The sequence below is a fragment of the Danio rerio genome, chromosome 19 (assembly GCF_049306965.1).
Source record: "Danio rerio strain Tuebingen ecotype United States chromosome 19, GRCz12tu, whole genome shotgun sequence".
Lineage (NCBI taxonomy): Eukaryota > Metazoa > Chordata > Actinopteri > Cypriniformes > Danionidae > Danio > Danio rerio.
In genome coordinates, this window is record NC_133194.1 from 26,449,082 (window position 1) to 26,476,851 (window position 27,770).

Consider the following 27,770-nt stretch of genomic DNA (forward strand, 5'->3'; position numbering starts at 1 on the left):
TATAAACAAGCGGTGTAATAATTCTGACAGCAACTGTATGCATGTGTGTGTATGTATATACTGTATATATATATATATACAATATATTTATGTATACAATATATATATATATATATATATATATATATATATATATATATATATATATATATATATATATATATATATATATATATATATATATATTGTGTAAAGATTGGTTTACCTAGATACCTGTACAAAAATGATCTTAGACAATGTTTGACTGGCATGATTTATTTAATTTTGAAATAAGTTGTATATTGAGATGTGGTGGAAATGACATTTGTTTAGTTCACAATGGAAAAATGTCTCTCTTTTTATCTAAGTTTGTTCTCTTACAGATCTAGACAAATTGTTTAAACTTGTGAGGCTATGTTACGGTAATTTTGAATAGTTTTTTTACTCAACTTCACAAGACTAAAAGTGTCCGTAGTTGTAGAATGGCCCAGCAGCTATATTCCTTGTATATCTTAGTATTTAAATTCATAGTACAATAGACATCTATCCGTTTTACTTAATAAAAAAGTTAATTACTAATGTATTACAGTAGTAATAATGACTAGCAGCTGTGTCGTATTTAACAGAATTTTTTTTTTTTTTTTTACCACTAACTTAGCCTACGTTATATTACTCTGTACAGTTTGAACGTAACCCAGCGAGCTTTAGGACCCAGCCGCGCTCGTCTCCAGTTCTCCATGGCTTTGTATGTTTACAGTGAGAATTGTATGGCAGGAATTTTCTAACATCAAATATTTAAACATCATTTGCATCGATACAAAAGTCCCAATGGAGACAGGGATCCTGTGACACAGGTAAGCCACCAAGTAACATAGTCTGTTTCTAACGATGCTTTTATTCTACAGTACAGAATCACTCTTTGTAAAGCAAAATGACTGTAACGGCGGCGGCTAACGTACTTATGTGTCTCAGTTAGTTTGTTTTATTTTGCCGACTTAAGTGTTTGTTTAAATGCAACGCTGTCACGGCATAAACAAGCTTACTCACTCATTCACATCGATGAACTGTGTGGGCTGTTCTTCATCAACTTTAAGAGTTTTAAAAACTTTCGCAGCGCTCACAAAAAGTGCATAAATGAACTTCGCAAATATAAATAATGACGTCAAACGTCAGTTGTTCAGCTATATGTAACGTTAAACTTTATCTGTCGTCGAGTCGTTCCCTCTGGTAATTTTTCAAACGGATTTTCTGAAGTTAAGCCAGTTCTGTCGAGCATTCATTTCAAACTCGGACTTTAAGACGTTTGTTAGAAGTTTTTTTTTTTTAGGTTTCTTAAAATTTTCGTAATGACTTTCACATTTCTAACTAAGCTAGTGGTTTCAAGGTGCACTCAATGAAGGCCTTAATATTATACGTTGCTTCATATACATAGAAAGCATTTCCGTCGACATGATGCTTTTAAATACAGTAGGGGGTGACCTGATATTGGTGACTGTACTATTGACACGAATTTATATAGGGTAATCAATACATTATCGCAATATTGTGAACATTTTAGACATGCACTGTTTTCTAAAGAAATATTCCATATTTATTTAGATTTATTTAGATACATTTCAATACACACTTACAAAGTATACCTTTATCAAAATAATAAATTCATTTACCATTTATTTATTTGATCTAAATTTTTATTAATGCTCTTAAGTTTATAATGTTTGCACTCTTAATTGTTACCAACGTGTGTTTTTTGTTATGCTATTTGTTTTGCAGGAACGATTACATAAGCTAATAATATACACTTTGTGTAAATATTGCATTATTAATAATATATAATTATAGGGTACACCAGCACATACTATGATTGCAGCATAAATAGACAAGAGCGGAATGTATACTACTAACCAAAATATAGTAACGTTATATATTGTATATTTTCAAATCAGTGTGAAATTTTGTTTTCATTTTTGAAAAGTTTCATTCAAACAATTAGTCAAAAATGCAAACAAACAAGCAATACAAGCAATACATTTAGCACTCATTATTATATAAATTATTATAAATGAGAGGGAGCAGCACATACACGCAACAAAACACATTTAAGTAAATTTGCTCAAGATTTCAAAATGCTTCTCAGCATTTCTATGGCTTAATAATATTTTCCAGTGCTAAAAATCACAAAGATTTTACTGTTTAGAGTAACTAATGTAGCATCACAGTCAATGAGAGTGGAAAAATACATCAGACAGGGGTTCACTGGCGGATAATCTATTATTGACCGTGGTTAATGTAACACCCACCCCGTGGATGCTTCACTTTGTCACATGAATAGCTCGACAGAATGACTCACTTCCTCTTCTCCATCAAACTGAAGCTCTGGTGTCAAATACAGCCTTGACAAGTGATTTTTTTTTCTGGGTGCAGCCACAAGCTGCAGTGGTCCGCCACAGGCCTGCATTCATGCAGAAGTGCAGCTGTGGAATCAGACGCTGAGTGGTCCTTTGTTTATTATGATGAAACACAGCAGCCATGAGTCTTTTTTAACTTCTACAACACTACAACTAGATTAACATACGCAAACAGCCATCTATCTATCTATCTATCTATCTATCTATCTATCTATCTATCTATCTGTCTGTCTGTCTGTCTGTCTGTCTGTCTGTCTGTCTGTCTGTCTGTCTGTCTGTCTGTCCGTCCGTCCGTCCGTCCGTCCGTCCGTCCGTCCGTCCGTCTGCCCGCCCGCCCGCCTGCCTGACCGCCCGCCCGTCCGTCCGTCCGTCCGTTCCTCCCTCTGTCTGTCCGTCTATTTATCAATTGCTCAAAATGGATAGCTCATTTCTCAAAAGCAAGTATTGATGTCAATGAAAGTGTCTGTCATCAAGATGAAAAGTCCTGGCACCATTGTTTATAAACAAATGGCTTTGTCATGTTTTCATTTTTACAGTTTAATCTGTATTTTTTTTTCCAATGGAAAAAAAGTTTGGTGACACTTCCTGAAAATGCTCAAGATAGCATACTATCTGCACAGTCATTTTGAAAACTACAGTAAAGTTAGACACCGCTGCATTTAGTGAGGTATCTGAGTACAAGACACTGAATATGTATGTTTCATATTTTTACTGCATTTGCTCTTTGCCACTCTAATTTATTCACAGCATTGTGCAAAAGAATAAATACACCCTTATTTACAACAAACAGAAACTTCCTTTGGGTAGAGCTGTGCACAACTGTAAACAATATTGCAGTAAATATTGGAACTGAACCTACAACACACACAGGTCTGTAACTCATTCATTAAACTGTTTATTTTAGATGACATTTTCAGGGAAAAAAAGATTTAAATTTTTTTTTTAATTATCCTGACAGATTTCGACAACTAGTTCAACATTTTGTATGTAATGACTGAAGTAATGAAATGAGGACTATTCGTTTATATGGAATGACTATTCAGCATTCACAAGTTTAGTTCATTTTGACTGACATGACATAAGCAAATGATAATGTTATAAAACAGCAGAGTTGTATGAAAGCAATTGATGCATGTCTAAGAGCATTTGTAGTTTGTTGAACTTGGAAGGAATGAGAAACTGCTACTATGATGTGCACAAATGACAAATGTAAATAATTATTTTGAGAAATGCATTAACTGTTGTGCAAATGTAAATAATGTTGTGAGAAATGCACCAAAGGGACTGAGTAGTCTGTGTCGGTTCCTATCAGTCAGTCTGCCTGTCTATCCTTCTGTGTGTCACTCCGTCTGGTTGTATCTCTCTGTCCATCCATACAGTATTCTGTCGTCTGTCCTGATCTATCTGTCTAACTGTTTAACTTTCTCTCCTTTTTTCTGTCTGTCCACATTAACCTGTCATCCATCCATCCATCCATCCATCCATATATTTCTGTCTGTCCTTAAAACATACTTCAGCTTTTTAAGCAACCTTGTGTGTGTGTGTTTTGTAAGGTGTGTGTTACAGTAGTTTGGATGGAGTCCTCGCGGAGCACAGTGGGTCACTCCCGCGAGTACAAACTGGTGATGTTAGGAGAGGGAGGTGTGGGAAAAAGTGGTGAGTAACTTGGTATGTCTTTCTCTTTTTTTAACCTATTTTTTCACTTATAACTTATGTATACACTGCAAAAATTGTCTTATTTATTACTATCACTTTGACTGCAGTTGTTTTGTGTGTACATTTTTTTTTTGTACTATATATTACACTCACCGGCCACTTTATTATGTACAACTTACTAGTACTGGTTTGGACCCCCTTTTACCTTCAGAAATGCCTTAATCCCTCGTGGCAGAGATTCAACAAGGTACTGGAAATATTCCTCAGAGATTTTGGTCCATATTGACATGATAGCATCACGCAGTTGCTGCCGATTTGTCGGCTGCGCATCCTTGATGCGAATCTCTCAGTCCACCACACAACAAGGTGCTTTATTGGATTGAGATATGGTGACTGTGGAGGCCTTTTTAAGTACAATTTCATGTTGAAGAATCCAGTCTGAGATGATTTGGGCTTCATGACATGGCGTGTTATCCTACTGGAAGTAGCCATCAGAAAATGGTTACCCTATGGTCATAAAGGGATGGACATGGTCAGCAACAATACTCAGGTAGGCTTTAGCATTGACAAAATGCTCAATTGGTACTAATGGGCCTAAAGTATACCATGAAAATACCCCCCACACCATTACACCACCAACTTAAACCATTGGTACAAGGCAAGATGGATCCATGCTTTCATGTTGTTGATGCCAAATTCTGACCCTACTATCCGAATGTTGCAGCAGAAATCGAGACTCATCAGACCAGTTAACGTTTTTCCAATTTTCTACCATCCAATTTTGGTGGGCCTGTGCGAATTGTAGCCTCAGTTTTCTGTTCTTAGCTGACAGGACTGGCTACTGGTGTGGTTTTCTGCTGCAGTAGCCCATCCGCCACAAGGTTGGACGTGTTGTGCATTCAGCGATGCTCTTCTGCATATCTCGGTTGTTACGAGATATTTGAGGTAATGTTGCCTTTTTATTAGCTCGAACCATTGTCCTCTGACCTCTGGCAACAACAAGGCATTTGTGCCCACAAAAAAGTCACTCACTGGAAATTTTCTCTTTTTCAGACCATTCTCTGTAAACCCTAGAAATAGTTGTGTGTGAAAATCCAAGTAGATCAGTAGTTTCTGATAAACTCAGACCAGCCTGTCTGGCACCAACAACCATGTCACAATCAAAGTCACTTAAATCACCCTCTGCCCTATTCTGATGCTCAGTTTGAACTGCAGCCGATTGTCTTGACCATGTCTACATACCTAAAAGCATTGAGTTGCTGCCATGTCATTGGCTGATTAGAAATTTGCATTAGCGAGCAGTTGGACAGGTGTACCTAATAAATGGCCGGTGATTGTATATTAATAGCTTGTACTAGGCTATATGTGATTGCTCTGTAACGACTGCTCTGATTTCATTCTTTAGTTTATTAATTCTTTAGTGACTTGAAAGAGCCTTGGGTGACACTTACAATGAGGTTCCAATAGTAATGTCAGTAAAGTTAATTTACCAGATTTGTTCATGTTTGTTAATGTTAGGTGTTCATGTTCACTCACAGTGCGTTCACTAATGTTGCGAAGTACAACTTTGAATTTAATAAAGAATTATAATGTTGAACTATGATAAATAAATGCTATACTAGTAGACATGAATAACTAACAGTTTATGCAATAAATTCAATATGCAATAACCAGTAGGTACAACTAAATTCATTAGATAAAATAAAAATAATATTAAATATCGGCAAACTCAAGAATTATTCTCTGTGTCTAGTGCATTTCAAAATAAGCAATGCAAATTTCAAATCAGATTTACTGTAAACAGTTTTACATAGAACAGGCTGATATGCCAATATTTAACAATAATATATTTTATCCAGTAAATTTAGTTGTGCCTATATTGCATTTACCTTTTTTGGCAAATCTATCAACGTACTTAATGTAATGTTGTCTCTGTGTCTCTCATTTTATGTCAACTTACATGGTGCCAGAGAAATTGATATATTTGCTCCATTAACTGGTTGAAATCTACTTATAAAGATTTAGGTCATATCGGCCTCCTTTAAGTAGCTGCTAGAAAGTCACTTCATGATTAACTTCATGACACAACCATTATGCTTAACCCCCCCAGTGTGTGAGCTAGAGGTGACTGTGGAATGTAGCAGGAAAACTCTTTTGGTGAAACTAAGTCAGACCTTACTGTCCTAACTAAATAATTAAAAATCAAGACATAATCATTTTATTTTGGTAAAATAAGCATGATCTAGAGGCCTTTGCCTTTCATATGTCACTTCTGATACCAAATGATCAACTAAAAGTCAAGTTTTTTGTTGTTCCTAAAACTTGGACAGGCGACAAGACTTTTGTCAGGTATTCTTATTCTATAAAGCTATGATAAAATAAAGCTATACATTTTTTTATTTCATACATTTTGAATTTTTTTAACTGTGGAAATCTGTGTGTCATTTGTAAATTATAAAACACCAACACACACTAACTGATCCAGTGATCCTCAGCCAAAATAAAAAGACATATTTGAATGGTTTAGGGGCGAGGCAGTGGCGCAGTAGGTAGTGCTGTCGCCTCACAGCAAGAAGGTCGCTGGGCCGCTAGTTAGAACCTCAGCTCAGTTCGCGTTTCTGTGTGGAGTTTGCATGTTCTCACTGCGTTCGCGTGGGTTTCCTCCGGGTGCTCCGGTTTCCCCCACAGTCCAAAGACATGCGGTACAGGTGAATTGGGTAGGCTTAATTGTCCGTAGTGTATGAGTGTGTGTGTAAATGTTTCCCAGAGATTGGTTGCGGCTGGAAGGGCATCTGCTGCGTAAAAAATTGCTGGATAAGTTGGCGGTTTATTCCGCTGTGGCGACCCAGTATTAATAAAGGGACTAAGCCGACAAGTGAATGAATGAATGTTTTAGCAACCAATTGAATGAAAAAAAAGAAATCTAAGTTAAAACTCCAAAATTAAGAAAATAAACTAATTAATATGATTAAAATATAAAATACTCCTCAAAGTAGTGGAGCAGAATAGCTTTTACAATCCTCCTTTTATGAATAATCTGAATTCATCCTAAACTGATTTTAATGGTCAAACAAACTTGCTGATAATTAAATCTCCCTCATTGTAATTAAAACGCCACAGTACAAACAACCATTCTTTTAATATAAACAAATATTATTTCCAGCTTTCTTGTCGACATGAAGTGTTTTGCAGAGATCGACTTTTATGCCTAATTTCTCACTACTATATGGCAGGGTTATTTTTGTCCGCTGCAGCCCATTATTGTGGTTAGACAACAGCAGCTCTCACAGCCACAGACATACAGTAGAGTCTCAGCCAGACAATAAGAGTGTGGGTGTTGGCTCACTGCTTCAGTCTGCTGGTCATGAAGGCGCAGGTGCCCAGCAGTTTCCTTCTCCTGTTGACCAGCAGACTAGAACAGGTCAGCTGATGTGAAGGATCCTCAGGCTTTTGCTCTCAGTGTTTGAGCGAGTGCTGATACTCTCTCTTTTATATCTCGTCTCCATGTGAACAGAGCAGAGCAGAGCAAACACGTAGCGACAGCAGGGTGTGTTTGCTGCACATGAGGGAGAGCGGGGAGATGTTTACTCTCCTCTCGCTGAATTTCATGATACCACAATTATGTAAGAGCTGTGCTTGTCTCTTTTTCTTTGTCTCGTAGCCATCATCATGCAGTTTATAAGTCACAGGTTTCCAGAGGACCATGACCCTACCATTGGTAAGAAAGACCTGATATGTTTTTTTTTTTTTATTATTTGCAATCAATTTTTCCAATCAATTCCTGTGGCTACACATCTCAGGATTAAGGGCGTACTCACACTATGTACAGTTGCCTTAAACCGGGCCGAAGCCTGCTTGTTCCCCCTCCCGTCTCCCCCGACGGCCCGCACTCACATTACATTCGGGCCTGGGCACGCTTAAATCATCGATAATGCACTTATTAGTAAGTGCTCAGCACAGGGGAGATTTCTTTAGTTATATTGTTTTAGCCGTTTGGGATGCGGTAACACAAAGTCAAATATTTTTAATATATTTTAACAGATCAGCCACTTTTGACGCGCATAAAGTCCTCGTGTTGCAGGAATTAGTTCAGTTTGCAGTTTGCTAGAATCAGTTTGCTGAAGGTGCAGTTGCAGGGGTGATAGCGTTCCGGCACCACGCCGGATTTCCGGCGTACTGTGGCTGCGGGGAAAAAAATCAGGTTCACGGATATTGATCTGTCATTTCTCAAGATTCACAGAATTCACTCACTGCTGAAAGCGCCGGATTGGTTTTTATTAAGTGCCATTTTGTGTGCTCGTGAATCATCTTTTGAGTGTAGACGCCATGTAAATAAAAGATTAATTGTGTAATTTAGAGAGCTTTATAAATTATAACGGATCTTTGTGAGATCTCTATGAACTAAGATTAGTGACGCTTTTTAGTGATAATAAGAGGAGCGTGCTTTGCACTTTACAGGCTAATCCATTCAGAATTTGTAAGAAACTTTAGTTTTCGGCACATATACGCTGATATGTTTTGGGAATGACTGCATATTTACACTGGGTTTATTCTCGAAATAACGGTGAAGCAATAGACGGGACAAAAATATATTTCCCCCTTCTCCTTAAACAACTTAGTGTTTCAGCTATGAAATAGTTCAGTTTTGTATGTACCCTAATATCAAAGTGTTTATATTTAGTTTCGTTTTTTATTCAGCTTATTTAGAAAAACATTTGGAGCATTTTTTATTCGTTAAAAATAAGTTTTTTTTTTTAACGAACAGCGCCCAGCGGAAGACCATCATTGTCTGTTTGATCAGTTTGCCTTCTCAGATCATCACGACTTGCCTAAAATAAAAGATATAAAACAGTTCAAGTATAAAACAATGGTAGCTTAAACGTTAAAGAATGTGTGCTATTAGGCGCATAGTTTGCTTATAAAAAGCTTGCAGTACATCGAGGCGCCAGAGCAATCACTTGCATTCTTTCAGTGGGAGCAATTTAAAGTTATCCGTCATTTTTGCTCACAAAGTACGAGTAATACATCAAAAAACGTTACAGCGTTTTTATAAAATAAAGAAAACCAAAATTATGCGCTTTCTGTCGTCTGGTTTATGAACAGGAGCGCTTAACAAAATGAAGCAAAATGTATATGCCTCACAGACATAATAAATATATTTATAGAAAGCTTTAAATTATTACTTAACGAAATAAAACAAATCGAAAACAAAAAAACTCCTTCATGTAATCCGTAAAGATGAATTTCTTTCTAAAGGCGAGTCCAAGAGGAAATTGCCAGTCAGGATCTTTGCGACACTGACTCAGAATAAGTAAATAATAAATTAAAATAATAAATAATAAAATAAAAAAATAAAATAATAAATAAATAATTAAGATATGTCCTTACTCTTTCCTCGACACATTCATTGTTATTTGTTTTTGCCGGTGCTTGGGGCGAGTTTTAGCTTATTGTGTGCGCTTGAACGCGGATTCACAGTAGCAGTTTTAACATGGAGTGACACGACATCTGACGTACAGATGACACTGGCACAGTCCGGTTTTCCACTGTCATGTGTCACTCGCTAGTGGCATGTGTAGTGACCTGTGTCACTCAGAGTGTCGCGCTGCATGTCACTACAGTGACATCGACACCCGGCGAAGCTTATGACATTAATTAACACGAGCAAAACCATATTTAATCATTACGCGACTTTTAACCTAATTTATCGCGTCGCAAGTTAGTTTATTTGCTGAGCTACTCCACGATGTTTTAATTTAAACGCTTTTATTTTATGTATTCGTAGTCATACTTCTGTACGTAATATAGTCATTTGACAGTACATGTCAGTCAAATTTATTGTGGCATGCTTATGTATGGGAGGGGTTACACTTATCTGTTGTACTGTATATTATTGCATCCTGGCAGTTCCTTTGTTCCCTACAATATGGACTTCTCTATGTTTTTAATTCATTCATTTATTTTATTATTTAACTTATTTTCATTTTAAGGTATTTTAAATAATATCCTTTAAAAAGTTATAATAAAATGCATGTTGAAAACTCATAACATATATGCATGTAAGATAACAGGTGTCATTTGCCTAATGATTTTTAAATATTAAAGCAAAGAGACTTATCAGATTTATGTGCTTATAACGTGCTTATACTGACACCTACTGGCACATGTCACAAGATCACTGACACTGGCATGTGTCACTGACATTACTGGCATGTGTCTAAAAAGAGCCACTTGACAATAATGATGATCAGGGTTACACATAGGCTGTTAATATATTTGGGCCCAGGGGCCCACAAGTTATGTGTTAAAAGTGCGTTGCATACATTGTACCCCCACCCCTACTCGCCTCAGGGGCAAGGAAAAAAAGTTCAGGCTCAGGAATTTTTTCCACTATCAGCCCTGCAGTTGTCATACAGTGAGGGGTTTGCGACTTTAATAATCTTTGACAGTTTGCGTTCATTGAACAGTAAGAATGATTCATTAATCCATAGGAAACAGTCCCTTAAAGTCATGCCTTGTCCTTGTCAGACTCAGGCTTGCTTTGCACTCACACTACAAGTATACCATGCCGAAGCCCAAGTGAACTGCGCCTGAGCCTGATTCAGAGCACTCACACTTCTCAAACGATCCAGGGAAACGGGCTTGGGCACAGTTCGGATAGCATAGTGTGAGTACACCCTAAAATTTAGCTTCTAACTTGCCGATTAAAAAAAATAATAATTAAAATAATGGGCATGTCAGTGTTAAATTTTTGCTTCAAAGACCATGAAACCCCCCTCTATTGGTTCAAGTCTACCTCTGAATAAAAAAAAAAAATGCTTCATGATGGGCATGGAGCTCTGCGGGCAGAAGGAGGAGTGGGCGTGGCCGGCAGAGCAGGGAAGAAAGAGGGTAGCGGGTCATAAGGGTAAGAGGGTAATTGTTGGCTCACAAAATGAGATACAAACCGCGAGAAGACCCATGATTTTATAGTTTACAAAGTTAAAATGCAAAGAAATAAACTAATTAATGCCCTGCTAAATTTGTTAGTCGTAATTTCATATACACATGACAACAATTTGTTATGTCATCATAAAGATAATCGTGTTTATATAAGCACTATAAATGAGGAGGACTTGAATGCAGACACAGTAAATAGCAATGCAGCAGGTCTCTTGCCATATCTATTTCAACCATTAGCCCTGCTGGTAATTTGGAGGATTTTAAACAAATGGCGAACACAGCAGCACGGATATAGGCGAGTTGTCTTAATAGATTGTTTTCACATGACGTCACTGATGATGCGCGAAATTCAGATGGAGGGCAGGAAGTGATTCTTCTACATAGGAATCGCTATCAGAACATTAAAATGTTTCTGTTTTTATGTATAATTGTTTAAATCGGCCAAAGTAATAAATGCTGAACTCGTTTATAGAGTTCCAAAAGTTTTTGCTTATTAAGGGGGAATGTTCCAGAAACTGGCTGAAAAACAGGAGAACAGGCGACATGTAATAAACATTTTTTCAATACATCTGTGTACAAACTTGAACGTGATAATTTGTTTGACAGCACCATTAAATATTTTATACAGACAGGGCTTGACATTAACTTTTTTAAGTAGTTTTCTAATGATATTAGTCACTCTGCATTTTTACTAGCCACAATTTTGTTGTTGGGAAAATATTTTTATATGCATAAATATGACTTTGACATGCTAAAATTACTTGATTTAGATTTTGTTTCTCCACATGCCTCCTCATTCATTTCACATTTTGTGAAAAACTATATGTGTCAAAACAAGCTAAATATAGCTGGATACTATACGTTTTATTAAAAAAAAAAACAATTGACTTTTTAAAATAATTATTGTCAAGTATCAAAAATATGCACAGTAATCTGTCCTGGCTAAAGGTCTCTCATATCACCAGTTAACTGCACATAAATAGTGAGTTAAAGCAATGTTGTTGTGAAAAAAAAAGATAATTAAACCATATAAACAAAAATAACCATAAGCAAACGAAAGCAGGTGAAAAACATAGTATGTGTGATAATGAAAGTATGATGACACAGTCAAGGCCAATTAATAATCTAATCAAAGCGAAAGCAACCGGTGCTGCTTACAAAAAGACACATTTGGAGCTTTTAAAAGCAGCAAGACTGTGGTTGCATTAGCATAACTTTTTTGTCAGGTCTATATGAAATAGAACCGATCACAGTTGCCTTCCAGACACGGTTACTTCAGGCAAGGAAACAGGAGCGCGCACGCGCTTTAAACAGTTGCGCGCATCACATCAGCTGTTAGCGCGACTGATCATCCTCTCATACTGTATTCACCTGCTTTCTATTGCCCACGCAAAAGCAATTATTTTTGTTAGTCGTGCTGTTTCTTGATTCTAAGATCACATTTGCATGCATATTGGGTGACTTATGCTCGAACCCTGCTTTTAAGAAAACCACAATTTAACATTTTTTTCAACCAGCCAAAATGGCTAGTGGGAGTGACTGTCTAACCCTCCAAAGCTGAAATCTACCCGCATTTGGCGGGTGTTGATGTTAAGCACTGTATACAGACCTAACTATGTGTTTAAATGTTAATGTAAAATCCAGGAGAATATAAATAACGTAACCTGCCATGTAATTGCTGCAATGAATTCTGTTTCGGCATAGTAAACAACTGTATCGTAAACATTAAAATGCGCAGCAGCAGTAAATGTTTGTTGATGGTAAGTGCATTGACAGAACAAAAATAAACACTTGTGACAAAACTAGACGGTTATTATCGTGGAGCACTTTTTCCCAATTACAAAAAGATACACATAATAATTTAGACTATGCGTCCACGCTTTTGAATGCTTGATGTCTGGAAGATATCCGCATGGAGAAAAAAAAACTATAGTAATTTAAATGTTTTTTTTTTTTACAGTGAAGTGTATAATGTGTACAACTCTTTGTTATTTATAATACAGAATACTGCAGCATGGTAAACTGATAAACTGTAATAAATACTGTAACGTTAATGTAAACTGGTGCAATGTGATAGTGTATAATTATAGCATAGAGAACTAAAGCCTATTGAATAATTTGTTTATTACTACAGTTGTGTTGTACTACAGCAATTATATAATTACCACCAATTCAAGTAATTATCTTTAGTATGCTTTCAAACACTGTAGTATTTATTTTTTCATGCAACGTAATAGCTTATACAGTATCTACCGCCTGGATGATTGTCAAATATATTTTAGTTCAGTAGAAAACTTGACTCTCTTCATGAAATAAGGATCATGCCCAACATATGTGATTATTTTGCCAGCTTGGCAGGTCTGCCTTGCCTTCGGAAAACACATGCTCTCATGAATAATTAAGAAGCAGGGTCTTCTCATAGGATAAGAAAACTTGCATATGAATAATAATGAGAAACCAATGTTTCTCATTCTCCACTAGCAGATTCGCACTAGGTAATATTTTGATCCCACCCCAAAAATTATTTTAGACCTGGAAGATGAAATTAGCTGGCAAAAGCTCAAAATTATCCAGTTTTACCAACAATTTAAGCTGACAGCTGCTAATGTTGTGTGCTCAACACACAAATCTGTTAAAATAAAAAAAAGTACTCCAGGGTGTCCTGAACCTTTAAAAGTATTTTCATTTTAGTATTGACACTAGCTTCTAAATCAGTGAAATGTTTCAAGTAGTGAAGAAGTCATTGAATACAAACCACGGATTTTACTAAAATTTAACTGCAATCTGCCTTAAAATGAAAACATTGTAAAAACATTTAAAGGGCACCTCTGATAAAAATCTTTTGTAAGCTGTTTGGACAGAACTGTGTGCAGGTATAGTGTGTCCATAGTCATATTGGGGTGATATAAAGACAATAAGTATCTTTTTTTTTTTAAATTTCCTGACGTTAAAATATTATCCAAATCCCTCCTATTTTGAGGCCCGCCGCAACGTGACGTAGGAGTGTGGTTTCTCCGCCCATCTAATTGACTGACAGTCGTGTATTAACATGTCTTCGTAGTATCACATATAATCATGTCAACAAGACAGGACATGCACAAAGCAATTGGGATTAAAAGATCTGTTCAGCTTGCTGTGATTATCAATCATCATCAAATGTGATCAAGAATGAGTTTAACAAGACAAAACATTTCTAAAACAGTGCACGTTTGTAATAAAGATAGTAAAATTGCTTCGTAATTCTTTACCACAGCTGCCTGTCAGTACATCTATAAAAGAAACCAATCCCGGTTCATGGACGTTAAATCAGGTTTATTTTGTACATTAACATAACAGATGTCCATACAGCAGTGGATATTAACATGTCACATTTGCGTGCAAAAACAGTGCAAAGCTAAACGTGTGTGTGAGCACAAGTGCACATGTGCAAACTTTTTAACGACAATGTGTGTGACTTGTTGTAGAAAGCTTGAATTAACTCCACAACAAATACATCAAATAACCATTGGGAAAGGTCTTTCTGTAGTAAGGGAGATCTGCTTCATTATTATCTGTCACTGTGCTGTTTATCTACGTGAAGACTACACCCATCATAGCAATAGTGAATAATCTCTTTGGCTCTGCATGACACGCAAGTGGAAACAGTGGACGGGGAGAACCAGCTCATTTTTTATTAAGGGCACAGGCAACACAAACAGCTACAAAGTCAAATCAGCTCATTTTCAATATACACATCGGTATCAGAAATAAAGGTACACGAACTGTCACTGGGGTGGTACCTTTTCAAAAGGTGCACATTTGTACTTAAAGGGTACACATTGGTACCTCAAAATTATATATTAGTACCTAAAAATGTTAAGAGGAACACTTTTGTACTTTTTAGGTAATCATATGTACCCTTACGGTATTAACGTGGCCCCTTTAGGTACAAATTTGTAACTTTTGAAAAGGTACCACCTCAGTGACAGTTCGTGTACCTTTATTTCTGGGAGTGTAAAATAAATCATTTGATGGGTATTTTGAGCTTACAGACACATTCTGGAGACACAAAAGACTTATCTTACTTAAATCTTGAAAAGGGGGTAAAATAGGTATCCTTTTAGGTAAGCTTTTAACAAGTAATTGCCTTAATCACAGGGTTGTTTCCATACAATATAAATTAGTAAAAATATAAATACAGTATAATTTTTTATTTATTGAAAACACAAAAAATAACATATATATTTAGTTCATGTCTTTAGAATTTCATTATAAAAAATCCTAATAATTATTATTACCTTTCATTTTATTCTATTTATTTATATGATATTTCAATGAAAGTGACACTTGTTCGTTTTTGGTTTCATTCACATTTTAATTTTTAATTGGAAATGATATGAGCATATAGACTAAATTATGGTTTTCTCATTGTACCCAGTTTAATAATTCTCTGTTCATAGAGGTTTATTGCAGTTTAATAGAAGTTAATCCCATAATTTGAGCAATTATAGTTCAGGGATAGTTTATCCAAAACTGAAATTGTGTCATCATTTACTCACCCTTGACTTATTTCAAACCTGTTTGACTTTTTCCTTCTGCTGAAAAACCTGTAACGATTGACTTCCATTGTATTTTTCTTACAGTGAAAGTTGATTGTTACAAGTTTTTAGCTTTCTTCGAAATATCTTCTTTAGTGTTCAACTAAATAAAGAAATTTATAAGGGTTTGTAACCACCTGAGGGTCACTAAACAGTGAGTAAATTTTTATTTTTAGTAGGTGAAATATCACTTTAAGCCTCGTTGTAGCTTTTGATATTATTTATCCTACACTGTAAAGATAGAATGGGATGAGTGCTCAAAAAATAAACTTTTTGAAATTCAGCCAAAAATAGGAAGAAAATCCAATTTATTTTTTAACTCAAGACATGATGAGATTGTTTATAGAAGATGCCATATTGGACACACAAAGCTCACACATGAACTCAAAGGAAAAAAAAAACTCCCCAAAATGTCAGTGTTTCAACCAAAAACAAACTGTTAAACATATCCTTGTGGAATCCCCTATTTTTAATGTTATCAGACATTTTTTTATCTGGTGAGACTTAATTAAAATTAAATGTAACAATTTGAAATGTGAGTCCTTCTACAGGGTTTCTGCAGGGTCTTAAAAAGTCTGTGTTTTATGTATTGCTACTCAATCTGGCCAAAACCCATACAATAACTAACAATTCGTTTCAATAAAACTTTAAAATTTTAATTAAAAAAAGTAATTTTTTACTCTATTTATCATAATGGTTTAATTATTTTCTCTCAGTAACATTTGTTTAAAGGTGCTCCATGTATTTACTGTTGAGGACACCGACCTGGATAGATGATTGTGCATAATTTTAGATAATTATAATTTTTAAAACCTTTTTAAACATTTGTTACATTTTTTTATTTTTTATTTTAAAGAAAGTTTATGTAGGAAAAAAAGTGTATAGATACAAGTAGAGATTGCATTTTTTTACACAATATTTAAAATATTTTTTTAAATATGTCTAAAATATTAAAAGTGTTTATTATTCATGTATTATTGTATTATTAAAATATATATTATAATATATAGTTTTTGATATGACAAGTAAAAATCTTTTCCATCTGGGCCATTTGAAAAAATCCTTATCATTTATCCCTTTATGAGTCTAAAATTTCATTCATAATGGTCCTTAAAATGTCTTTAAAAGTCCTAAATTTAACTTGGTGAAACATGCAGAAACCCTGTTTTAAAATTGTACAATCTTTATCAAAAGTAATCCTTAAAAACTGTTTTAGATTTTTATTGTATATGATTATTATTATTATTATTATTATTATTTATGTATTTTACCTTGTGTATTATTTATTGCTGCTAATGACTTTTAATTGTTAGAATATTTTTATAATTATAGAAAAATGGTATTTATAAAATGTGGTAAACTTATGTTGTTTCAGCTCATTACAAAGAAGTAGTTTGATCAAACAGCAAACATGCTTTTTTGTGTGTACATATTCCAAGCTTTGTTAGATTACCTTTGTTGTTTTTGTTTACTTAAAAAAGAGAAAGAAAACAAGTCATTAATTTCAAGTGTTGAGAAACAAACAAAATATCCAACACTGAATTTATTTAGTAGAAAATTATAAGCAGTAATATTGTAAAATATCTGTATAATTTTAGATGGCTGTTTTCATTATAATATATTGCACTGTAAAGCTGAATTGTCTTGTGCGTGTTTTTCCTTTTCTTAGAGGATGCCTATAAAACACAGATCCGCATTGACGATGAGCCAGCAAACCTGGACATCTTGGACACAGCGGGACAGGTACAGTAGGTGGTGTGACAAAGATGGTCACAGAGAAAACAAAACAAGAATCAGGCATGCACTGAACACTTTATTTTGCAGACTGCAAGAAGATCAGTTTCCTTTTAAAATATGCCTCGCTTCTCTTTTTCTGTTTCTCAGTTTTGCGGTGATCACTTCACAAGACATTAAAACAGGCCAGGCATGAATCTTGCTCCTCTGACTCAGCATATTTTTCCTTATTCGATCACTCAGCACTGTTATACATTTCACTAGTCATCCCATCATCATGAGTTTAATGAGAATTTGACTGCAATAGAACGATGTAGTGTAACAATGCTGAGATATTAAAAGATTGTTTCGAAATTCATTGTTGACATAATGTTGACTACAAAAGAAATTTGGACTTGTAATAAGCTCTTGGGTTTTAAAACCAAACAAAAATCTTTTCACAAATCCATTAAAGCCATGAGATTTACATGTTTGTAATTTCCTCTTTAAATAGCTGCTCATATAATGAATCCTGTGTTGAGAATTAATTTACAAATGTATCCGAATCTGGATTTGCCCTTCATCTTCTTTAAAAAAAGACGCAGTTCCAGTTTGTGTTAATTGTCCTGTCTCTACGGATTTGTGATCAATGTTCGTTGTTTATATTTATTCTGATGGCAAAGTTAGTATCATTAGCAGTACTCTTTCAGTTTTTAAAGACCTACCTTGGTCAAAATGATTTAGTTACCAAATTTACAGTATGTTAATATCACTACAATATCATGGACTGAAAATCCTCCACTTCCACACAGCTCTCAGATCCACTGTAAATGCTGCTCTCCGAATCCCTGTCTATTGTCCCTGCATCTGTGTTTTTGTTGCCGGTGTGAAAGTCAGCTGTTGTGTATGTAATGAAACTTCTCTTTTTTCATGCAAACCCTTCCCTCTTTTGCTACTCGACATTCCCACCTAAACAAAGCTGGACTCACCCACTTTCCTGACTTTTTTCAAACTAGAGGTGTGAAAACACCCTGCTCAGACAGGGGGGTTTCATAGCCCTTTAAATCTTTACTGGGCAGGGAAAGTTTATTTATATAGCACATTTCATATATAATGGTAATTTAAAATGTTTTACATAAACAAGAATAAAATAAACAAAATACAAGTTTAAGACATTTAAACAACAAAGAATAAAAATATTAAAAACAGATTAAAATGTGTTATATTTATGTTATATTAATATAACACATGTATATCATTTACTAATGTTATATTATATTATATACATGTTATATAGTTTTTGAGGACGGGGGTCCTAAAAAGTCTAAAAATATCTTAAATCTCAAAAGCAAAATTTTAGGCCTACTTAAGTGTTGTTGTAGGTTTTAAATCTTTTTTTAACAGCTCTTAATTTTTCTACTGTATGTACAGTATAGCTATCCAATCTGGTTATTAACACCTATACAATCACCAACAATTGATCTCAATAAAATTTTTAACTTTTTATTTAAAAATAGCATTTAATTACTTTCCTTACAGTAACATTTGCTTAAAAGTATCCACTGCTGAGGATACTGACCTAACCTATAATTTTTTTATATTAATAATTTATTATTATTGTAGATTGAAGTAATTGACAGCTATGTTTTGTACTATTCTTGTTATGGGTCATAGGGTTTGTGCATGGATATATTTGAAAAAAAAAATTCAATCAAAATTATTATTATTGCATTATTAAATGTATTATTTTTAAATATTTTTAATAGGGCAAGTGACAATGTTTTATAACCTGGATATTTAAAAACAAATCCTTAAATTTCATTCATAATGTTCTTAAAAATGTCTTTAAAAGTCTTAAATTTAACTTGGAGAAACCTACAGAAACCCTGTATAATACTAATGTTATGTTGAATAATCATTCAGAATATCAAGATATTTTTACATTGTTATTAGTTATAAAGTTTCAAGATGAACACTTAGCAGACAGAAGCAACTTTACTTGATTATGCATGAGTTTTTGGAAAAAAAAAGGTTTAAATCTCAATTTCAAATTTTAGAATGATTGGAGAAATGATCTTAGAACAACTAAAATTAACAAGCACACAGGAAAAGGATTCCTGAATAAGGTTTGATGTATATTTTATTAATTTATCAAGTGATCATTGTCATATTCATGGCCTTGTGTATTCGTTTGGATCCAGGCGGAGTTTACAGCAATGCGTGACCAGTATATGCGAGCAGGTGAAGGTTTCATCATCTCATACTCCATCACTGACCGCCGCAGTTTCCAGGAGGCTCGTCACTTTAAGCAGCTGATTTACCGTGTACGACGCACCGTGGACACACCTGTCGTGTTGGTGGGCAACAAGTCTGACCTGGTACATCTCAGACAGGTGGGATGCTCTTCATATTCAGACTCCATTGCATAATATGATGTTTAATAATGGAATCATGAAGTATCCCATCGACGCAACATACTATTGACTATAATGAAACTTATAACTGTAGTGAAGGCCAACCTATACATTCACATTTATGCATTTGGCAGATTCATATTCATATCATGATAACCATGATGAAAAGGATTGACAAATGAAAATTAAACAACCTTCACTAATGGCTTGATTCTCTTATGTGTGATCCAGTCATTGGTCTAAACGGCAGACAGTCTGAATTAAATCAAATCGGTTTGAGTTTCTTTCGTATGTTGAACACAAATGAAGATATTTGAAAAATGTTGGAAACTTTTATCCTTTGTTCCCTTAAACTATCAATAAAACTATCCATTTACTGCTGGAAGGTACATTTACCTCAAATTTTTCAAGTAGTTGTAATTAAATACACTTTTAATGATTATTAATGATGAAATTAGCTGTCAATAATTAGTTTTATCAAACTGGTATCTGTTTAATTTGTACTTGTAACCCTTAAACTAGAGTAACCCCAGGTTGGAAACAAGCGACAACATCCTGTTCTCCCTTTCTGAAGCTAATACGAAAAGAAATGAAATTGCAATTCATCGAAATTCCGCTTGGTCTGGCTCCAAAATAGAGTACATGTCTATTAAGCCCAATGTTAAAATGGCTAACTTTACAGCCTGATATACAAAACAATTTTGGTGTATATAGCTAATAATACCCTTCATGAAAACTGTGAGGGGCTGAAATTTTTTTATATTTTATCTGTTTTATTTATATTAAGTCTGCATAATTAAGGGCGTGGCCACAGAATGACAGCTTGGACTCGCTGGTTGTTGTCACATCATTCCGGCTGATCAGCTGCTGAACTCGGCATTTACATAAATTTTTTGTTTAGTTTTATGTGGCTTTACACAGTCAACTGCCTTTTGGAATTATTTCTTACAATTATCAGATGGTATGGCATACTGTTTACACTTAATTGTGCTTGCAAACCATTCAAGTGGCGTCCATTTCCCTGGTGAATGAAATTATATACTTACATACCATCTCTATAAATGTATTTGTTTTATTTAAGACAATTTATTATCCATATTTTTATTTAAAACTGTAAAGCACTCCAGAGTCTGCCAGATTGATTTGCTGTAGGCTAATGCCTGAATTTCATCAATAGCAATTTGAAGTATTTGGAAATAATTTGCTTTTTTCTCCTGTAGAAAAACTTTATAAGAACAATGTTTAGTGGCTCAATGTATTACAGCAGTGTTTTTAAAAGACTAAACACTTTTTTGATATAGTACACAACCAAGCACATGTGGTCAGAACACAAACGAGTCGCAGGTAATGAAGTATTAAGCATTTCTGCAAAAGAAAAGCTAGTCTACGCTAAATGTTAGCAGGCATCTGTAGCTCCGCTCTCGTTCCACGTCATTGTCCTTTTTTGATTACCCCCGGTCAGTGCGATGACGTGCAAACAAAATGGCAACAGTTGGCCACGCCCATCTGCAGCTTCATTTGCGCACTTCAGAAACCTATGGGTGATGTCACGGATACTATAGAATAAACAATTAATATGCAAATGAGTTGCATGACATCACCATTTGTAACAAAATCAGGTTTTTTTTAGCTGTAAGCTTGTATTTTCAACACTGCGTCATTTAAACAAGTAAAGCCATAAAATTCATTAGAAGCAATTTAAGCAATTTAACCAATGCAAGGAATCAAGTTAGGTTTTGATTTTGACCAGCACATTCAGCTGTTTGGTTTTGTCAAAGCCACTGCCCTGAAGGTCATTTCCTCTTCTCAGCTCCATTCTCCTTCTGTCTTTATGATTCCTGCTTTCTCTGCCACAGGGAAGAATCTCTAATGCCCAGGGCTGCCACCATCATGCTTCACAGTGGAGATGATGTCTCATTGTGATGTGCTTAGTTTGATATGCGCCAAACACTTCAGCATTGTGCTGTCTGAGAAAAACACAGAGTCACTCTAGTCTTCACCTGCCTTTGGGCGAAGTCCAGATAAAATACCATGAGCTCTTCACTCTTATGACAAGTCTGACAGTTTCTCCAGTCTCTGGCAAGGAGGGCTGCAGCTTCTAAAGAATTGCCGTAGGCCTCTTGATTGCCTCTCTTACAAAGGTTTCTATCAGCTGCATTACACTGTAGGATGTCCCAGTCTGTTCACATTCACAGTTATACTATATTTTCTCACCTTTTACAATAGGTTAACTGGGTGTAAGCATTATGAAGTCTTTTGGAAAATATTTGCAACTGGTCATGAACTGAGAAATTAAAATTCTCTTGATGTTTGGACAGACATGAGAGGTCACTGAACTGTTTCAGAACTTAAAAAATTCTCATTAGTTGCTGGTGCCAATCTTCCTAATCAACAGGTTGTGAAATGAGCCACTTATTATGTAATAGTGTGGCTAAACTCTTAACTGCCTGTTCACACTGATTTGTTCATAGGTAAATAATAAGAGGTAAACACATGCCTAAAAAGAAACTAAACCCAGAACATGCTCAAAACAACAAAATTCTCTGCAGTGTCAATTTGAGAAAAACTAAACATTGCCTTCGTTCTGATTCCAACATTACTTTAGAGCGGATTAACTTGGTCATTTGTTTAATTCGTTTTACAAAACAGGGCAAACTTGCAGAAGAGAGAAATTCCAAAATTGCGGGCATGGGCCTGGATATTTCTGCAGATGGTTTACAGACGATGAACAAATTAAAGAACTAAGATGTGAAATGCTAAGATTCTCTCAGTCATATAAAGACATTCAAAACAGGACAGAAAATAGCCTATTACAATCTTAATAACATTATGAGAGGTCTCAGAGAACAGTACAAAGTGAATTAAAAATGTTATGACCCTTTAAAAAAACGCTTTACTTTTTTGTAAATAGGCTTATTTCACTAGTCACCCAGAGTTAACCGGTTAAGTTTTGTCTTTTAGCTTAGCCTTGCATAAATCTTTAAGAACATCTTCATAATTTAGGAGTAAGCAGTTGGTTGACTGTATGGATTAGAGAATGTGCTGTGTTAATCATGTTATGTGCTCAGTTTTAAATATTGGGCTACCTCAGGGATGTGTATCTCCTATTTTATTTTCTATATATATTAATGAACTGCAGAGCAATGATGACGATAATCTCACTCTTATAAAATAGGGTAATTGATGGCATTGGTTTCCTGCCAATCCTGTAAATGAATAGCTCCTTATATTTAAAATATATTAGTATCACAGATTGGTTTGTCAAAAGTTCATTACATCTTAATATTGAAAAACAAAATAGCTATGTCAGGGGAGTCAAACAAGAGTAGCAGATACTAGATTTTATAAACCAGTTATCATAACTGGAAAAATAGTAGAGCTAATCTGAAATTTGAAGTATTTAGGCACAATTATTGACAATGAACTGAATTTTGACATACAGTGCTCAGCATATATGAGTACACCCCTCACAAATCTCTTAATTAAATAAATATTTTCTATAAGATGCTTTACAATATTTGTGCATACACCTTAGTTTAGTCAGTACTGATTACTGAAGCCTAATCTAGCAAAATAACTTACAATAATGTTTAAAAAACTAGTATCCCAAATTCATGTTGGGGAAAATATTAAATAACCTTTTTTAAAAATAACAAAAATCAAGAGAAGCTAAACATGTACACAATTTTGTAAAAATGTTGTAGTTTGTAATTTCTTTTGCAATATTTTGCATGAATTTTAATGTAGGGGTGATGCAGTGGCGCAGTAGGTAGTGCTGTCGCCTCACAGCAAGAAGGTCGCTAGTTCGAGCCCTGGCTGGGTCAATTGGCGTTTCTGTGTGGAGTTTGCATGTTCCCCCTGCATTCGCGTGGGTTTCCTCCGGGTGCTGTGGTTTCCCCCACATTCCAAATACATGGGCTATATCTGAATTGGTTAGGCTAAATTGTCTGTAGTGTATGAGTGTGAATGAGTGTGTATGGATGTGTCCCAGAGATTGGTTGTGGCTGGAAGGGCATCCGCTGCGTAAAACATGCTATATAAGTTGGTGGTTCATTCCGCTGTGGCAACCCCGGATTAATAAAGGGACTAAGTTGAAAAGAATGAATGAATGAATTTTAATGTATTATTTTTTCATTTCTAAAGATGTTCTGGGATTAAAATTTTATTTTAATAAATATATCTGTTTAATAAATAAGTTTTGTTCAAATGCACCAACATATATTACTCATATTCACTGAGAAATTGCTAAAAATATTAATTTTCAAAATGGGATGTACTCAATTATGCTGAGCACTGTAGTAACGTAGGGGCTGTTTATTAGAAGGCAAGTGTAGACGCGAGTATTTTGGACGTTGGTTCTGACGCGTTTGTTGCTTGAACGGGTCAATAAAAAAAAGTGAAATGGCCATACCTTTACAAATAAAGTTGGATATTCCAATCCATTTATTGTCCATTTTCTCAAAATTAAAAGTAAACATCAAAACAAACATAAACCCGTTCTCACAGCATGGCGGTCAAAAAGTTTGTTTGACCTTCTTCTTCTACACATCTCTCACTCGTCGTGAGGAGAGCATGAATACCTTATACACCCTCTAGTGGTGCAAAAGAACATTGCAACCCATAAATGGCTCCAACAGCAAGTCAGCGCATCAGTCTCCTCTGCAAGTTGAGAAGCTTTATTGTTAGTACACAGACTTTAAACATGGCATATAGATCATTAATAGAGAGTGTTCTTACATATAATATTGTTTGGTAACAACACTTAAACAAGAAGAAGTTATCGCAAATGATCAATCAGGCAAATAAGATAACTGGTTACAAACAATATTGGCTGCAGATTTTATTTGTCTCCTTAATGGAAAAACAGCAATTGTGATTTTGAAAGATAATACACATCCCCTTCACTCAGTTTTTGAAATGTTACCATCAGGACGCAGGCATATAATTTCTAGAGCCCAAAGAAATGCTAAAAAACCAATTTATCCCAATTGCAGTTGTATTAAATTGGATCACTGTTTAATGTGAATGGTGCGGTTGTTAAGAATGATCTGCAGTAATATGTTTGGGGTTAGTACATTTTTAATTCATGTTAGTTAGTTAGTTAGTTAGTTAGTTAGTTAGTTAGTTAGTTAGTTAGTTAGTTAGTTAGTTAGTTAGTTAGTTAGTTAGTTGGTTAGTTTATATAGCACGTTTTTTACAACACAACGTTGCCCAAAGTGCTGAACACAATCAATACTAAAAATAAAATCCACATCACATAAATAACAATTAAAACATAAGGCAAACCCCTTTCATGTGGTTGTCTTGAAGAGTGTTGCTATTATGTGATTGTTGTATGGTTGTATGTATGTTACAAGTGTTAAAGACAAATTTCTTTCTGTGCAAAGCAGAACAGACAATAACGTTTAAACAAACAAACAAATCATTGAAACAGATTAGACCATTACCAATTGGATCTATTTAAAGCTTGACCTGCCTGCAGTTACATTCTGTACTAAGACTGACAGAAAACGAGCAGGTTCAACGATATTGCGCAATACCTGAAAATAGTTTCCAGCTTGGTAACTAGGTAACAGCCCTGGGTAGTATTATTGTGCCAGCTCCAGCCATGGTACTTCAGCAAAGTCACTTGATTATTAAACCAGAATGAGAGTACACTTCATAGCCTTCCTTTTCATTTTCTTTCAGTCTTAATACACAATGTAACTACAGATGAGTCAAGTTTTAAATAGGAAAATTATTTTTAAAAAAAAAAGTACATTTTGAATGAGATGCTAACGGTCTAATGTGAATTAATGATTTATGCTAAGCTAAGCTAAAAGAGCTCTTACCAGACCCTGACATCGACTGAATGTATCCAAAAATGGTAAAATAAATTGTTCAACTCTAGGACACTTGTAAAATAATCTTATTTACCCCACCAACCCCCCACCCTACCTAAAAAGTGCCATTTTTAAATTCCTACTAAATCTTATCTAGTATTTTTCAAAGAGTCACCGCAGAAAGGAGCACCTTAAATTGAAGCTCTATTCATTTTGTCTTCACACTTTCAGGTTTCCGTAGAAGAAGGCAAACAGCTGGCGAGAGAGTTCCAGTGCCCGTTTTTTGAGACTTCGGCAGCGTTTCGTTATTACATCGATGAGGTTTTTGCAGCACTGGTGCGTCAGATCCGCCAACATGAGGCCGAAATGGTGCGGGACAGCGAGAGGAAAACCCGACGCAGCCATTCCTTCTGGAGTCGCCTTAAAGCCCCCTTCCATAGGAAACAGCAGTCCGAGCACTGACAGAGCCACAGAGGAGGGCATTCTGGGATACTGATGATTCTCTCGCCTGCAGCTGTATAACAGGTGGTTTGAGGACTGTATTTTATAGATTATTGTTGATTGTTTGCAATGACGCACTCCCAATCATTTCAGTTTCACTGTGCAGGACACACTCACTGTCATCATATGGGACGTGGGCTGATTTACTGATGTTAGAGACTAAGACTGAAGTATTAAACTTGACAGCAGTTATTATTTTTCATGTTCGGACAGCATTATACCTTGTGAAGGTCAAATGACAAGGGGAATGTACCTCGTATTTTAATTGATAAGAATGTCAGAAACAGCACATGGATGGATTTATAACAGGTGTTTTTGAAAAGAGGTAAGGTCATGTCAGGAGAAAGATGAAGGTCAGATGAGTTTATGAGAGGAGAGAGCATGTTTTAATGGGTAGAAAAAAAGAGATGAGCGTGTAGGATTGTAATAGTTTATGGCAGGAATATTAATCTGCCAGAATAACAAGTACTGTAAAAGCATTTCATTAACTTCTTAAATGTGGCTGTACTTTTGTCAGACTCCTTTAAAAAAAATAGCTGTAGTTTTATAATAAATAGATTTGATTTATAGAAATTGGGTGAATCTCGCAATTAAGTGTCCAGGTCGTTACAATTAATAATTGTTTTAAATGGTTTTAATTGTTAACTTAATTTTTTTTTAACTGAACCTTATTATAAATTCTTACCATGTCTTAATACCAATTAAAAAAATTATTAAGATATTAATTAAAAATATTTTCATTATAATTCAAAGAACATTTTCCCTAAAAATGTTAACATTAATAACATTCTCATTTGAAATACTTAATAAAATGTCATTACTGTAGTGCAGTGATGTTTTACAATTTAAAGGCACTATATGTAGAGTTCAGAAACTCATATTAATCAAATGTTCTGCTACAGTACATTTCATCAGTCTGTTCACATATTGGCAAAAATAAGTGATCACATAAATAAAATCTGACCTCTATCCACTTTAAACAAAATGTATATTTGTTTTATTTTACAATTGCCTTGTGGTAATGTAAATTATATTCAATAAAGGCATTTAACGGGCATGAAAATAACGACCCAAATAGTCTTGCTCTTCTTAAATTGTAATTGATTATATAATAAGAACAATTTATTTTATTTTGATTTGAACAATTACTTGGACACAATTATGGAGGTTCTGTGAGATTCAGTCAGCTAGGATGCATTTTTGTTGGGAGCTGAGCTGTCTGATGCAAAAACACTGTACATGATTGACTTTGTGAAATCTGGCTGAGCAATATTCAGGTCCACCTTTGAGTACACAGATTGACCGAAACAAAATTGTTTCCTTTTATACACAGGGTAATTTTTATTCCAGTGTTTTTCTGTAATCAATGTGTAGGAAGTGACCTTGATGTGGCTTAGGGTTTCCTCTTATACATGCTGTGCAATTACTACGCATCAAATCTGAACGGACTATCTGTTTATTTTGCACTTAATGCAAATTCATGTTATTATTTTTTTCCTTGTGATTATTAGATTTCATTTTTAACCAAAGTGGTTTACTATATTTTCTTCTATTTATTGTCATCAGAGATTGTCAAATAAAATTCACTTTACAAATCTATCAGTCTTGATTGTTATTTAAAAAAAATAGAATAAATCAATAATAATAATAACAGGGCAGCACAGTGGTACAGTGGGTAGCACGTTCACCTCACAGCAAAAAGGCCGCTGGTTCGAGCCTCGGCTGGGTCAGTTGGCGTTTCTGTGTGGAGTTTGCATG

General features: G+C 34.9%; 1 protein-coding gene and 1 long non-coding RNA gene across 3 annotated transcripts; one reads left to right on the forward strand and one right to left on the reverse strand.

Moving 5' to 3' along the window:
- Window positions 1-708: 708 nt before the first annotated feature.
- rit1 (Ras-like without CAAX 1) lies at window positions 709-27,609 on the forward strand. 2 transcript variants are annotated; one of them, XM_021468142.3, is made up of 6 exons: window positions 709-833; window positions 3,941-4,055; window positions 7,705-7,761; window positions 17,232-17,305; window positions 19,477-19,668; window positions 25,743-27,609. In XM_021468142.3, exons 3-6 carry the CDS (start codon window positions 7,713-7,715, stop codon window positions 25,971-25,973), a joined length of 546 nt encoding a protein of 181 aa, XP_021323817.1. In that variant the 5' UTR covers window positions 709-833; window positions 3,941-4,055; window positions 7,705-7,712; the 3' UTR covers window positions 25,974-27,609. The 2 variants fall into 2 exon arrangements, with proteins under 2 accessions (XP_021323817.1, NP_001122253.1); NM_001128781.1 differs by having other exon boundaries at window positions 800-833; window positions 3,941-4,043; window positions 25,743-25,996.
- LOC141379091 (uncharacterized) lies at window positions 20,442-24,236 on the reverse strand. Its single transcript, XR_012395071.1, has 2 exons — window positions 24,101-24,236; window positions 20,442-21,656 (listed from the first exon to the last, which is right to left on the reverse strand). It is a non-coding gene; the product is annotated as an uncharacterized lncRNA (long non-coding RNA).
- Window positions 27,610-27,770: the final 161 nt, after the last annotated feature.

Bases quoted from the DNA above. Each gene is read 5' to 3' on its own strand.
- rit1 (NM_001128781.1), top strand. From the start codon at position 3,962: ATGGAGTCCTCGCGGAGCACAGTGGGTCACTCCCGCGAGTACAAACTG. The intron at 4,044-7,704 runs GTGAGTAACTTG...TTTGTCTCGTAG, and splicing joins GGGAGGTGTGGGAAAAAGTG to CCATCATCATGCAGTTTATA. The intron at 19,669-25,742 runs GTGGGATGCTCT...TCACACTTTCAG, and splicing joins ACCTGGTACATCTCAGACAG to GTTTCCGTAGAAGAAGGCAA.